Source organism: Fusarium graminearum, chromosome 1, assembly GCF_000240135.3.
Source record: "Fusarium graminearum PH-1 chromosome 1, whole genome shotgun sequence".
In the NCBI taxonomy this organism is placed as follows: Eukaryota; Fungi; Ascomycota; class Sordariomycetes; order Hypocreales; family Nectriaceae; genus Fusarium; species Fusarium graminearum.
Window position 1 is genome coordinate 9,927,994 of NC_026474.1, and position 12,939 is coordinate 9,940,932.

Below are 12,939 nucleotides of genomic sequence, written 5' to 3' on the forward strand. Positions count from 1 at the left end.
CTATCCTACGTAGCCTTTCCTCTCCAACCTACCATCCACGATACGATTCAACCCTGGGAGAGGAAGACCGAATTCTCGAATACCTGACACAGCGTCCGACCACGACAATGGCTCCCCAAAAATCATTGCTGCAGTATATCTGCAGCTTCCTGCTGCTCGTCAGCTCCGTTAGCGCTCTCAAGTTCGACCTTATCGCAGGATCCAAGGAGCGCTGTGTTCGCAACTTTGTCGGCAAGGACACCCTCGTCGTGGTGACAGCGACCGTCGATGGCTACAAGGGCGATGGCATGGTGGTGAACCTCTACGTATGTGGTGTCGAATTGAAGACAGATTGGAAAGTTACAGTCTAACTAACATGCATGATTGCAGATTCGCGATGCTGTTGGCAACGAGTACGGTCGCCCCAGGGATGTTGTTGGAGAGTCAAGAACCGTCTTTACTTCTCACGCCGATGCTGCTTTCGATGTTTGCTTCGAGAATGTTCCTTCTGGCTGTACGTGAACCCAAGCATATTGCGGCATCACATGTCAAGCTCATGTTATTATAACAACATACTGACAATTCTCTAGCCCAGCGACTCAACAGCCCTACCCGTCACATTGAACTCGATATCGATATTGGTGCCGATGCCAAGGATTGGTCCGCTATCCAGGCCACCGAGAAGCTCAAGCCTGTCGAGGCTGAGCTCCGCCGTGTTGAGGAGATCACCAGCGAGCTTGTTACTGAGATGGAGTACCTCCGCGCCCGAGAGCAGAAGCTCCGAGATACCAACGAGAGCACCAACAACCGTGTCAAATGGTTCGGTATTGCTACCACTTGGCTTCTCGTTGGTCTCTGGGCTTGGCAAATCATGTACCTCCGCGCCTACTTCCGATCCAAGCATCTTATCTAAAAGAGTGTTTTTACATGCGCGTTGTCTACGACGGAGCTCATTGGTACCATGAAGAGTCGGGCATATTTTATCTAAAGATCATGAAGGGATCTTGTTGAACAGTCCTTGGTCTGTTAGGTGTGGCCGTGTAAGTGGACCAAGTTCCCCGTCATGTTGGCGTTGGAATTCGTGGCAGATATATGATTGGAATTGGAAGCAGGCTTGGTACTTGCCAGATCTAGGGTCTTTTTGGAAGGGCTGAGTGTAACAAAAGTCATGAAAGAGAAAATAATTTAACGTCTATACATATCAATGCAAGTACTGATTGATATCGAAAGTGTAGAGAGCTCTAACTGTGGCGCATGCTTGGCAATCTCAATTGTGGCTACCTTGATGGACCATTCTGGTTGGTGCGCTGCCACTCATTCCGTGACTCAACTTGGGAAGGTGCTCAAGCCTGAGCTGCCCCTCCATACCCACCACCTCTTAGAAGAAAGACCCCGCGATACTTTGACAGAACAAAGAATACCACTACAAGCTTCACCACCAAGGTCAAATCGAAATCATGGCGGATCTCAACCCTTCCGCGACTGCTGTTCAGGACCAGGATATTAACCCCTGGTCCGTTGAGGGAGCTCAAGGCGAGAACGGCGAAGTTGCTGCCATTGACTACGATGCCATTTGCTCGTGAGCGCCACACCCAAAACTAAACGTACGAGAGCCGGACTTTGAAGCTGACAGTATATAACAAGAAAGTGGAAGACGTCAAAGATTGACCATGCGCTTCTCGAGCGATTCGAGCAAGTGACAGGCAAGAAGCCTCATCGCTGGCTCCGACGCGGCCTCTTCTTCAGCCATCGCGACTTCGACAAGATCCTCACCAAGTACGAGCACGGCGAGCCCTTCTTCCTCTACACAGGTCGCGGTCCCAGCACCGGTAGTCTTCACCTTGGTCACACAATTCCTCTCGAGTTCACAAAGTGGCTGCAAGATGTCTTTGATGTGCCCCTGGTTTTCATGTTGACGGATGACGAGAAGGCGCTGTTCAAGGACAACTTGACATTTGAAGAGACTCTGAAATACGCCATGGAGAACGCACGAGATATCATTGCGCTTGGCTTCGACCAAAAGAAGACTTTCCTTTACAGCGATCTTCAGTACTTGAGCGGCCATTTCCTCATGAACGCCTGGGAGTTCTCCAAGCTGGTCACTTTCAACCAGGTCCGTGGAGCGTTTGGTTTCAATGAGAGGTAGGTCGAATAATCGCACGCTTTGCTTAAATACTGACTTGCCATAGTTCCAACATCGGCAAGATCTTCTTCCCCTCGGTGCAGTGTGTCGCAGCTTTTGCGACATCATACCCGGAGATCTGGTCTGACGAGCCTGCTACTACTCGAACAAAGGCGCTTGGCAAGATCCAGTGTCTGATTCCCATGGGTATCGACCAGGACCCTTACTTCCGACTCGTTCGAGATAACGCCCACCGCATGAAGAATCCTTCACCAAAGCCTGCTTTGATTCACTCCAAGTTCCTCACTGCCCTCCAGGGCGCCGGTGGCAAGATGTCATCTTCGAACCCCAACTCGGCCATTTTCATGACCGACACTGCTAAGCAGATTAAGGTGCGTAGTCAATTGGTGAATATCATGAGCAAAAACTGACGAAAAACAAAACAGAACAAAATCAACAAGTTTGCTTTCAGTGGTGGCCGAGAGACACTCGAGGAGCACCGCGAGAAGGGAGGAAACCCCGACGTCGATGTGGCCTACATCTACCTCACCTACTTTGAGGATGATGATGAGAAGCTCCAGAAGGTTTATGACGACTACAAGAGTGGATCTCTCCTCACTGGTGAGCTGAAGAAGATGGCAATTGAGTCTCTCCAGCCTGTGGTTCAAAGCTTCCAGGAGCGACGAGCTGCTGTCACAGATGAGGTTCTTAAGTCATTCATGAAGCCCAGGAAACTACAATGGGGCGGAAACCCCAACCCTAAGCCTAAGGAGGACAAGAAGAAGGAGAAGGCTGAGAAGAAGCCCGAGGAAAAGAAGACCGAGCTGCCTGACCGTACTGTTGAGAAGTCTGCTTAGACATGGAGGAAACAGGATGGGGGTTCGTTCGTATGTACGAGAAGGAAATATAAAAAATATTTGTAAAAGAAAACGGTGTTATTGTGTCTATGAACTGAATCATCTGAGCGATTTGGAGTTCTATCTTTGATGTTGCTCCTAGTATAGATGGTGTAAGTCATTTGCCGAACCCTGAGTGATGGATAGACAGAGAGATCCTTCCCCGGACCCACCCGCGCCGACATCGAAATTATTATTCGGCCTCGGTTCTCAAGTCTCGGAATCTCGACGTCAACGACCGACGCCGCATTTATTGTTTGCCACTATTTTTCAATTGTTATTCTTGCAAACACCGCCAGAAAAAACTACCGTCCACCTTGTAACCATCACGTAAATTACAATATAAACACAACAACTATGGCTTCTTTCGTCTCGCGCTCGCTGCGCCCGGCCGTTGCCCGCCGCTTTGTCTCGATTCCCGTTCGACCCCTCTCCACAACCGTTTCACTGCGATCCGACAACGTTTCTTCTCAGGAGTTTGAGGTTGGCGAACTTCAGGGCGCAAAGTTCAGAGTTGAGCCTCTGCGTCGAGTAGGCGAAGACGACGCCACCAAGCGAGCCCGCCTTGTCTGTACGTCGCAATCCAACATCCAGACCTTGGAAAGAAGCATCACTAACACCGGACTCAAATAGACCAGTCACGAAAGCGCGGAACCCTCGAGTCTGACCTTCTCCTCTCTACTTTCGCATCTGCACACCTCGCATCCCTGTCTCCCGAACTTCTCGACCAGTACGACCGTATTCTTGACGAGAACGACTGGGATATTTACTACTGGGCCACCCAGAAGGAGGAGCTCTCGTCGACGAACCCTTCATCCGCCGACTCGCCATCCACCAGCAATATCGACGCCAAGCCATCGGCAGACCAGGTTACTCGCCAGCCTCCTTCCGGCGAGTGGGCGCAGACCGTGGGTAACTTCAAGCCTGCTTACAGACCTGTGCCCTCGCGCTGGAAGGACAGTGAGATCCTCGAGAAGTTGAGAGCTCACGTGCGAAGTCGCAGCGTCGACGGTGGTGAGGGCGGCGGCATGGGCTTCATGCCCCCTCTTGGACCTTCTGATGTCAAGAACTAAACCCTGATTGTTCGAATGAGGAGTAAGTCGACGATTGTTTTGTAGAAGATCGATTACGAAGTCATTGTACTATACGTCAAACACCATGTATCATCACGGCCATGGGGCCTAGAATTTTAAATCTCAAGATAGAGCATGTACAGCATTGTAAGATGCATTGGTTAATTATCAAGGAAGAGCAAGAACAATATATAAGTATGAGTCTATAGGTGTCTTTTGCATATCCACAAGAAAAACCCCGCGGATGGTCGTTTCTTGACTATCTCATGCCTTCAAGATGAAGAGAAATCTATCAACATGGTCAGATATCCACAACAACGTCCATCCCATCCCTTTTCTAACGGCGTAAAAGACCCATGGATTACGCATCTGAAAGAACCTTCCTAAGACGCACAGAAAGAGTAGATCCAGAAATGAAGAAGTAGACGGTAAGTGAGAAGGGGGGGGAAAAGGCGCATCATCTTGTCTCGTTTCGTCATCAATATCATAGGCTGTAGGATAAAATAAAGCAAAAAGCAGAGGGTATCAAGCCGATTCGTTTCGTTCCAAGTTCCAATAATTTCATCCTTCACCCGCCCCCTTCTGGTAGAATATTCCCTAGGCTCCTTAAAACCTCAATAACTGGCATATCCCTTGTTCCTGCGCTTGCCTTCTCCCTCTCCTCACGTTGTCGAAGTCGTAGAGCGCTGACACTGAGAACCTTATCCGCTTCCTTGCCTGCAATCAGAACCCGCTGCTCAAGCTTGTGGACGTTGTCGGCGAGTTGGTCGACCTGGAACTCAAGCGTCGATTGTATTGTCCGCAGTCGTGATTCTGTTTGTGAACGGACTGCTTCAAATGACGCTTTCTCGTCTGCTAGGAACCCTCGAATTTTCCCTTCCTCAGGATCTAAAAGATCAAAGTCGGGCAACACGATAGGTCCGGTCTCCTCTGGAGCAAAAAGGGGCGGTTGTTCAGGCAGCGGTTTCCGTATTGCTTGCCATGATTTCTTTTCTTCTTGTAGTCTACAAAAGTCAGTGTGTGTTCAGATTGGACCTTGATAGATATAGTATACCTTTTTATGTTTATCTCAAGCTGTGCCATCTTCTCATCAAGCTCCACGTTCCTCGGGTTAGGTTTTGACACTACAGGGGCTTTGGGTTTGTCGTCCTCTCTACTAAACCAGTCCGAAAACTCAGATCGAGCCGCAAAGTCTTTTAGTAGTTGGTCCTGAATGGCACGAGCTGTTCAAGTTAGTGTTTCCACCCGCAGTGAATAATATCCCAAAAGGTTCAACTTACCACCAAGAATAGCATTAGAATTCGGTGTGCCGTGACGAGGCTTCCCTGCCAATGCACGCTCGCCACACCATGTCAACAGTTGTTTCATACGTCGAGGTTCCGTCAAGCCCTCAGCTTCAATATGCTTGTAAAAGTCTGCTGGGTTGACTTCCCGGTGAGGTATCGCTGTTGAGCCACTCTCGATTAATGAGCTCGCTCTACGTCCTCGGTTACCCAAACTGCTTCGTCTGTTGGAGTTGCCGCCCTTTTTCCGCATCTCTTTGTTTCTGTTGATAATGGGGGTGTCACTCATGGGCAGCGCAATTGTAGCGGATTGAACAGGCGCTTTTTGCTGGGGCGACTTGTCCCAATCTGGGGATGGTTTGCTGGACTTGACGCGGTTTCCGCGTTTCTTAGACGCTCCATTGACGCGAGAAGTTTTCGTTGTTGGCGGTGGTGGTGCTGTTTCTTGTCGAGGATCGGGTGCTGGTACAGGTGCAGGTTCTGGTTCTGGTTCTGGCTCTGATATTGGTGCGGGTTGAGGGGTGTCATCGTCTAGCTTTTCCGATCGTCGTGTGCTCCTCCTGGTCGGTTGCTTCTTGGTAGCCTTTGTAGGCGGTTCATCAGACGCGTCCGCACTCGCTTTTTGCCTGCTGCTCTTCCTTGTTGTAGACTTTGTGGTCGCGCTCGGTTCCTTCTCTGTTGGTTCCTCCTCCAAGATCGTTCCGTTTGTTTTAGAGCTTTTAGCAACTCGTTGCTTTATTACAGGACGTCCTTTCGAAGGTTTCTTCACTGGTTCGGGCTGTGGTTCCGGGTCTAATTCAGGTTCTTTGTCTGTCTTGATCCTCTTTGACTTTCGCACAAATGCGAAATCGTCATCATGCTCGAAATCCGTCACCGCCGCTGGATTTCCCTCGTCAGCGCGTCGCCCCTCCAGAAAGCCTTCACCTTCGTCATCAATCCACTTACCAGCGAGACGTTTGCTTAACCGTCGCTCGCGCTCGTTGCCCATGCTAATAACTTGAAACGGCCGCCGGGTCGTCACCAAAGTCGTCATGGGTGGCACATTCGGGACCGTTGGTGATGCGATTTGAAATTCCCAGGGTCGCGATGGTGGGAAATAGTTGGTATGGTGGAGGTACTGAAACAGTCGGCCAGGATCGAAGAGGCGCGTCACGTCGCGATATATATGTTTCGAGTGATTAAAACTGCTGCGCAAAACGCTCAGATGCTATGAAAATTCAATTCACGGTGGCTCCGTCCGGCAAGAATTTAGTCGATGGAGGATTGTGGTTCGCGACGTGGTTGTGATAGTTTAAGCCATTGCCTTGTTTACATGAGGGATGATTTACCCATAATGCACTAAGCCTATTTGGGTGACATATAGCTACTGCCCCACCTCGAAACTCCTCCCGTTCTCACCAAGAGCCAGGCCTTGCAAATATCGTCAATGCCGACCCTGACTGAGTCTAAGACAAATCCTAGCAAGCCATCATAAAACTACCTGCTAAACAGTTCAACAGCAGCGGGAACAAATCTACTCCGACGTTTTATCAACGCCTTAAGGTGGGGCTCATGCAAGATTCATCTTCAACCCACCATCACCATAAACATTCATTCGAACAATCAACAAAACACAACATCTCAGGGGTCTGTCTTGCTGTAGTGTGTACATCGTATTTCATTGTTCAACTATCGTTCATTTAAACCAAGTAACTTCTTGTTGCCTGTAGCTACTTAACAAAAAAGCGCAAAACCAATAACACCAAAGACGTTCATCTCCTAGGATCGATCCGGATGCTCAAAACGCCCCCCAGGCACCAAAACAGTTCGCCCGGCCAAACACCTTTTTGAAGTGCGCGTTCCGTGTGCCTTGCCAGAATAAATACTTACGTACAAGTTAAAAATTGTAACGGCGCCACCTCTAGTAAGAAACGCCCAACAACAAGGCGCCCTTGCTCAAACAAGAGTGACAAGTTGGCTCCGAGCGACCCAGCAAGCTAAGCTCTCGGTTTCAGACATCGCCCCCGTCTGATTGCTATGTTGCCTTTGATCAAATGTTGTACAGCCCAAATATGAAGTGAAGATAGGAGCTGGCAGGCCCCGGAACGGCTAACCCTGCAACCCTGTGTATATGCTTATAATGATATCTGCCTCGGAAAGGCTAATCTTATGATTGAGGAAAGAAGGGATCGTCAAGTCCCTCTATCATGCGACTTGGTGAAGACATGTCTGCCTGTTCCACCTTGGTTTGTTGACTTGGCTGAGACTTCATCTCGTTCTATGAGAATCGCCTCTGGACACCTTGTCCAGCCATGACTTGCTGGTTGGACATAGGTGCTGCCATGCCATAAGGGTTCATTTGGGGGTTGTAAGGCTCCACAACCTGTGACATAAAGGCACCGTGTATTCCTTGTTGCTGGGTAACAGGGCAGTCCTTATGAGCGAGAAGGAGGGTTTTGAGGTTGACGACTTCCTCCCTTAGCTGGGTAATCTGTGCCGTCAGAGCGTCGTTCTCAGTGCTGAACATCTCGACCTTGGTCTGAAGATTAGCCAGCCACTGCTTCTTCCTTTGACGACATTTGAGAGCCGCGACACTGATATTGATTAGTGATGATTCTCAAATGATGAAAGGGCTGAATAATGCATACCGGTTACGCTCAAGGAAGTTCTTTCGCTTCTCTTCGTCGGTCATCTTTGATTTCCCACTGCCATCTTCGTACTTCATCTTGGATTCGTCATCAGACATCATGTCCATGTCCATATCCATAGAATTCGTCTTCGACTTCTTGTGAACAGGTGTCTTAGATGGGGGTTCGTCAGCCTTCCTTCGACCATTGGTCGCGGGAGGGTTCTTCTTGCCACGTCCTCGAGTGTTAGGACGAGCCTGCTCACTCTCGTCTGACATCATACTGCCCTCACTCATACCGCGACCGGAGCCGACAGAGCCGCCGTTGATACTTGACATTTGTGGTGAAGTGTTCATGTTCTGAGGAGCAGTAGGGGCAGGATGTGCGTGACCAGAAGCACCTGACGTCACAGCGAATTGATTTCCGTTCTGAGCACCGTTTCTACCCTGAGCCAGCATGAACAGGCCGTTTGCAGCGTCGTTATCGTGGGGATCGAAGGGGCCCGACGCGGGCTTCGCTTCGGACTTAGTGTTGGAAGCACCGTTTGGCATGTCCTGGGGTTGAGAAGTAACAGAAGGTTGCTGAGGTGGTTGTTGGGGTTGGGAGGCTGGTTGTGCTTGAGATCTTGGAACAGCTCCGTTCTGGTCGCGTTTAGCGGCAGCACTGATAGCAGTTCGGTGGAAGTCAAGAGTGCTAGGTGTGGCTCCTCCACTAGCAAGTTGAGCAAAAAGTGCTTGTGAATTAGGACTTGGGGCAGGGAACATGGAACCACTGCCACCTGGAGTTAACCCTGTCCTCAATGAGGACTCGTTGGGAGTAGGGAATCCGCCACGTAGATGATGGGTCTCGCCAAAGTAATCGTTCGCTGGGCCAGAAAGCATTGCAGGGCTTAAAGGGCCAGTACGCAATGAGCCGCCTCCCCAGTTGAATGGTGTCGAGTTACTACCGGGTAGTAGTGAAGATGGTGATGTCAATGCAGCAACTGAAGGCAGCTTTGTTCCTCCCGGTGTCTCTGGAGCGCCCCCGAAGGACTGCTCAAATGGATTGGGCTCCAGACTGAGAGATCCGCCGGCCTGGACCGTGAAGTAGTCAGGAGTGTTGCCTGGTTGTTGACCGGGTCGAGGAGGAGGCGCAAGGGGTTTGGCTTGTTCGGCATTGGCAGCCTCTAATTTGATGGGTGGATCGGCTGCCCTGGCGTCGGTCGTGGTATCTGCAGCGAGGCACGATGTGAGCAAGTGTTACAGACGAATTGACGTAAAAGGTGTTGGATAGACGATGACGGAGGACGAGGAACGGAGAAGGAAAGCGATGACGAAAGAGGATGGTGAAGAAGATAGGATAGGAACAGTCAAGAACGATGACGAGTATACGTCATGGCAGCGGAAACGGATAAAGTAAAAAGCAGATTTGTATGTGTGCAATCGACGAGAGGAATGGGAATTGGAGTACAGGAGGGATATTCAAAGAACATACCAGGTCGAGGAGAGCTGTTGGACTGCTTGGGGGACTTCGACTCACCTCCAGCAGAGGCTTCAGTTGTAGTCCCCATGATGACGATGATGTATTATATTCTGGGGCGGGCGGCAAGGTTGATAGTATTGGACTGGACTGGAAGTGTGGGGTGGGTGGCAGTAAGAGCAACGAGGATGGAGGAAGACAAAAAAGTCAAATGAGGTCAGAGGCGAAGAAGAAACTGAAAAGCAGCGCGGCAGCCGTCTGCGACTCTTACTACAGGACGGGACGGTTTAAGAGATAGACCGGGGGCGAAGACTGTTTTTCGACAGGTCAACAGCACGAACAGCGCAAAACAATACGCTCCGAAACCTCTTCAGTCAAAGAGAAAACCGCTGCAAGCCTTGATGCTAGAGTGTGGAGGTATAAGAGGAAATTGCTTGGGACTCGACAATACTCGAGGCAAACGTGGTGTTGAGAGGCGCGCGTCTCTCTCAAGACAATCAAGAGACAAAACTAAGCGAAAGATGGGCTGAGAATTAGGGGATATGGAAAGACAGAACAAACGCGAAAAAGCGTTTGCAGTGGAGTTGAGGCTCGTGGCTATCGAAAACAAAAGGATACGATAAACTCAGATAGAGATTCGCGCTCCGTTTCGAATATCGACAAAGCGGGCGTTGCTTTGCTTGCGGGATTGCGTCGATGGACGAGGATTGTGAAAGGATTAGATTGAGAAAAAGACGTCAGAGATGACGTTGTGGGCAGCGAGAGAAAAAGTAGGCGCAGAAAAAAAGGCGGCGGCGGCTGGGCTCCTGAAAGTAGTCAAAGCCTGGGGGGCGAAAATAAAGGAAAGGACTGCCCGTACAGAGACGACGCTAAACCGGCTGACAAAACCCACTGCACTTGCTTTCACACCCAGTCTATGTACTGTACCGTGTGCACTGTATTCCGGATTGCATCGTTCGATCCTTACCATCCAAAAAGGTCCGGGGAACCAACCAGATGCCTCAGTTTGGTGCGAATCACTCTTGTCACTCTAGTTGACTTTCAAGGAGGTAGAAGCTAGGGAGGAGGACAGTGCTTTACTGATTGAGAACCTAGTGAAAAACAGAAGAGCCATAGAACTGCATCAGAAGCAGAGTCGATCGTGATTCTCTGACTGCATCCCTCGAATCGGTTTCTAGTCCCGCCGAACATTCACCGTACCGCACACAATTGAATGATGAGTACAAATCGTATACAATTGATATCACGTTGACTTAAAGTTAACAGTCAACAATCTCCGAATGAAAACCGTTCGCAATTACCTTCAACAACTGGGCCCAATTATCAGGAAACTTTGAAATGAGATATCAGAGGGTTCGGCACTGTGTGGATACAAGAGTTTTCCTGGACTCCACACCCCATTTCCAGCAGGAGCCATTGGGGTGTGTGGGCCCTTCCACCGTCATTTCCACCCATTGAAAGCCAATTGGCTTGCTTCACGTCGCGATGACGCAAGGAGGTGCCTTGTTCGACCTCATCCATCCTGAGAACGACAACAATTCCTTCACCACCCTCGCTCAGTCTTGGAAAGCATTCATTCATTTCATTTCAAGTTGGCCAATTCACAGCCTGGCCGTGGGTCACACCGTTTCCCTGCTCAGTTCCCTGATTAATCCCGACTATTCCACTGTTTCGGTCGTGATCCAGATCCAGATTGCAACACAATTAACTGCCAACCCACTGTAGCTACCTATTTATCAATAACAAGCTCATGGCTCATGCAACCGATGCTTAAAGGCTGGTGCAAAAGCTCCGTGCTGCTGGAACTTTACAATGAGGCTGGAGCATGCACCCCCGCTTCTTTGACATCTAGGTACAAAACGGTCAATACCTTAGCTCTGGCAACGAAATCAATCAAAAGTCCCGTTTTGTATCAATCTCTTTGCTTTTTGCAGGACAGCCTTACTATGTAGTAAGTCTCTTCTGTCTGTAACGTTAACAAGCCGGTCGACTCACGGTCCCCCTCGGCAATGGATTTATAATTCGAAGCATTGTTGAGGGATCGTCGTCGGTCGCAACACCCTAGCACGTACACGCATTTCGCTTCATACTGTAGAAAACAAAAAACGGGCTTCATTCGATGTCCTCGCTGCTGCAAGCCCTTTTTGGTACAAACACAGCTTTGACCGACTCTCTTACCCATGCGGTCATGCCTCCCCTGGCTGATGCCTATACACACGTACTGATTTCGAAAGTCTTGATACGGGGCTTTTTTCCCACTTCCAGTCTTGAATCTTGATGGCCGACCCCTTTTGTTAGTGGCGATCTGGCAAGAAACCTCCGTCTTCTTCACTCCATCAATTTGATACTAGCTCTTTACTGGATCTATCCTCATTCTTAAAAATCGAGGCTTTGCGCCAACAGCCAACCCCCTGAACCGTATCATTAATTCAATCCGGTCGTGAGCGAGCGATTGCGATTACATGTGTTCACGCACGAGTGTGCGTTGTCTCGTGATCATGTCTATCATTTGATGGCGTCCACGGTACTCAAGATCCATCTCGGGAAAGATCTGACAAATGTCTTTTGTCAATGGCGCGGGGATGAGCTTGTATCAGCTCTCAACCAAAGAGAACCCAGAAACAAGACAAGCTTGATATTATCAGGGAAAACTTGGTCCGTCCGACACGGAGCAAGCACAGTGTCACCTCGGATGTACAGGTACGCTTCAAGCCAGACACTGTGTCGACACTTGATAATGCAAAGGAAGCACAACATGACTTGCTTATGACGTCATATTTTGACCATTCGCAAGATACAGATAAGCAATCTTCATTGTTGAATGTCTTCATTCTGTTCAACAACTGTCAACTGTTTCAAGAGGAATGTAGGGCATCAAAGATTCATATTAAATACGCCATACGCATACTCTGGGCAAAAGAATACGCCCCGATTTCGTCGTTCCGGTATTCAACAGGCACACTTGTCTTTCAAACCGGCTTCCTATCTGTCCATTATCGGAGATGCCAGCCGTAGCTGGCCGTATATTTGATGTACCGTTCGTTGGGGCACAGTTTGCAAGGCACAGACGGTTGCTACCTTGATCTTTCTCGAACTTGCAGCCCAGTTACGCTCCTCTGATCCCCGGATCAGATCAGATCCAGGTCGGTAGGCTAGGCTAGCTTAGGCCACCGTTCCGTTCAAGCCGGATCTGGTCGTGCATTTCTAAGCGTACATTTCCAAGCTTTACCTTCTTCTAAAGGCACCAGGCTAAACTGACTGGCGTCGATCGATGCATATGCCTAGAGGGGGACGAGCGGTGTTGCGGCAGCGTATCCATCCCGCTCATAGCTAGTTACTGGTAGAGACTCATGCCATCCATGCTGTGAATTGCTTCCCCCCGCGAGCACCAGGAACAAGACCCGCTAGGTCTTGGATTATGACGCAAGACCAGCCAGCACAAGCGAGATATCTCAGACAGTCAATTAATCTAGTCAAACTGACAGCTTTGGAAACTTGGAAGCTTAAAGTCGAAGCCAAGTT

At 49.6% G+C, this 12,939-nt stretch overlaps 5 protein-coding genes across 5 annotated transcripts; 3 read left to right on the forward strand and 2 right to left on the reverse strand.

The window, feature by feature from the left end:
* Positions 1 to 64: 64 nt before the first annotated feature.
* Positions 65 to 1,179, forward strand: FGSG_10138 (endoplasmic reticulum vesicle protein 25 precursor). Its single transcript, XM_011320775.1, has 3 exons — positions 65 to 305; positions 370 to 493; positions 570 to 1,179. The coding sequence occupies exons 1-3, from the start codon at positions 108 to 110 to the stop codon at positions 890 to 892; spliced, it is 645 nt and encodes a 214-aa protein (XP_011319077.1). The 5' UTR covers positions 65 to 107; the 3' UTR covers positions 893 to 1,179.
* Positions 1,180 to 1,375: 196 nt separating this feature from the next.
* FGSG_10139 (tryptophanyl-tRNA synthetase) lies at positions 1,376 to 3,044 on the forward strand. The gene is made up of 4 exons (XM_011320776.1): positions 1,376 to 1,558; positions 1,624 to 2,121; positions 2,169 to 2,493; positions 2,548 to 3,044. Exons 1-4 carry the CDS (start codon positions 1,437 to 1,439, stop codon positions 2,956 to 2,958), a joined length of 1,356 nt encoding a protein of 451 aa, XP_011319078.1. The 5' UTR covers positions 1,376 to 1,436; the 3' UTR covers positions 2,959 to 3,044.
* Positions 3,045 to 3,320: 276 nt separating this feature from the next.
* Positions 3,321 to 4,306, forward strand: FGSG_10140 (uncharacterized protein). The gene is made up of 2 exons (XM_011320777.1): positions 3,321 to 3,568; positions 3,631 to 4,306. Exons 1-2 carry the CDS (start codon positions 3,355 to 3,357, stop codon positions 4,068 to 4,070), a joined length of 654 nt encoding a protein of 217 aa, XP_011319079.1. The 5' UTR covers positions 3,321 to 3,354; the 3' UTR covers positions 4,071 to 4,306.
* Positions 4,307 to 4,638: 332 nt separating this feature from the next.
* FGSG_10141 (uncharacterized protein) lies at positions 4,639 to 6,386 on the reverse strand (the record flags this gene model as incomplete). Its single annotated transcript, XM_011320778.1, has 4 exons — positions 4,639 to 5,074; positions 5,125 to 5,293; positions 5,351 to 6,232; positions 6,299 to 6,386. The coding sequence occupies 4 exons, from the start codon at positions 6,384 to 6,386 to the stop codon at positions 4,639 to 4,641; spliced, it is 1,575 nt and encodes a 524-aa protein (XP_011319080.1).
* A 603-nt stretch (positions 6,387 to 6,989) lies between these two features.
* On the reverse strand, positions 6,990 to 9,508 carry FGSG_10142 (uncharacterized protein; the record flags this gene model as incomplete). Its single annotated transcript, XM_011320779.1, has 3 exons — positions 6,990 to 7,926; positions 7,981 to 9,169; positions 9,433 to 9,508. 3 exons carry the CDS (start codon positions 9,506 to 9,508, stop codon positions 7,611 to 7,613), a joined length of 1,581 nt encoding a protein of 526 aa, XP_011319081.1. The 3' UTR covers positions 6,990 to 7,610.
* Positions 9,509 to 12,939: the final 3,431 nt, after the last annotated feature.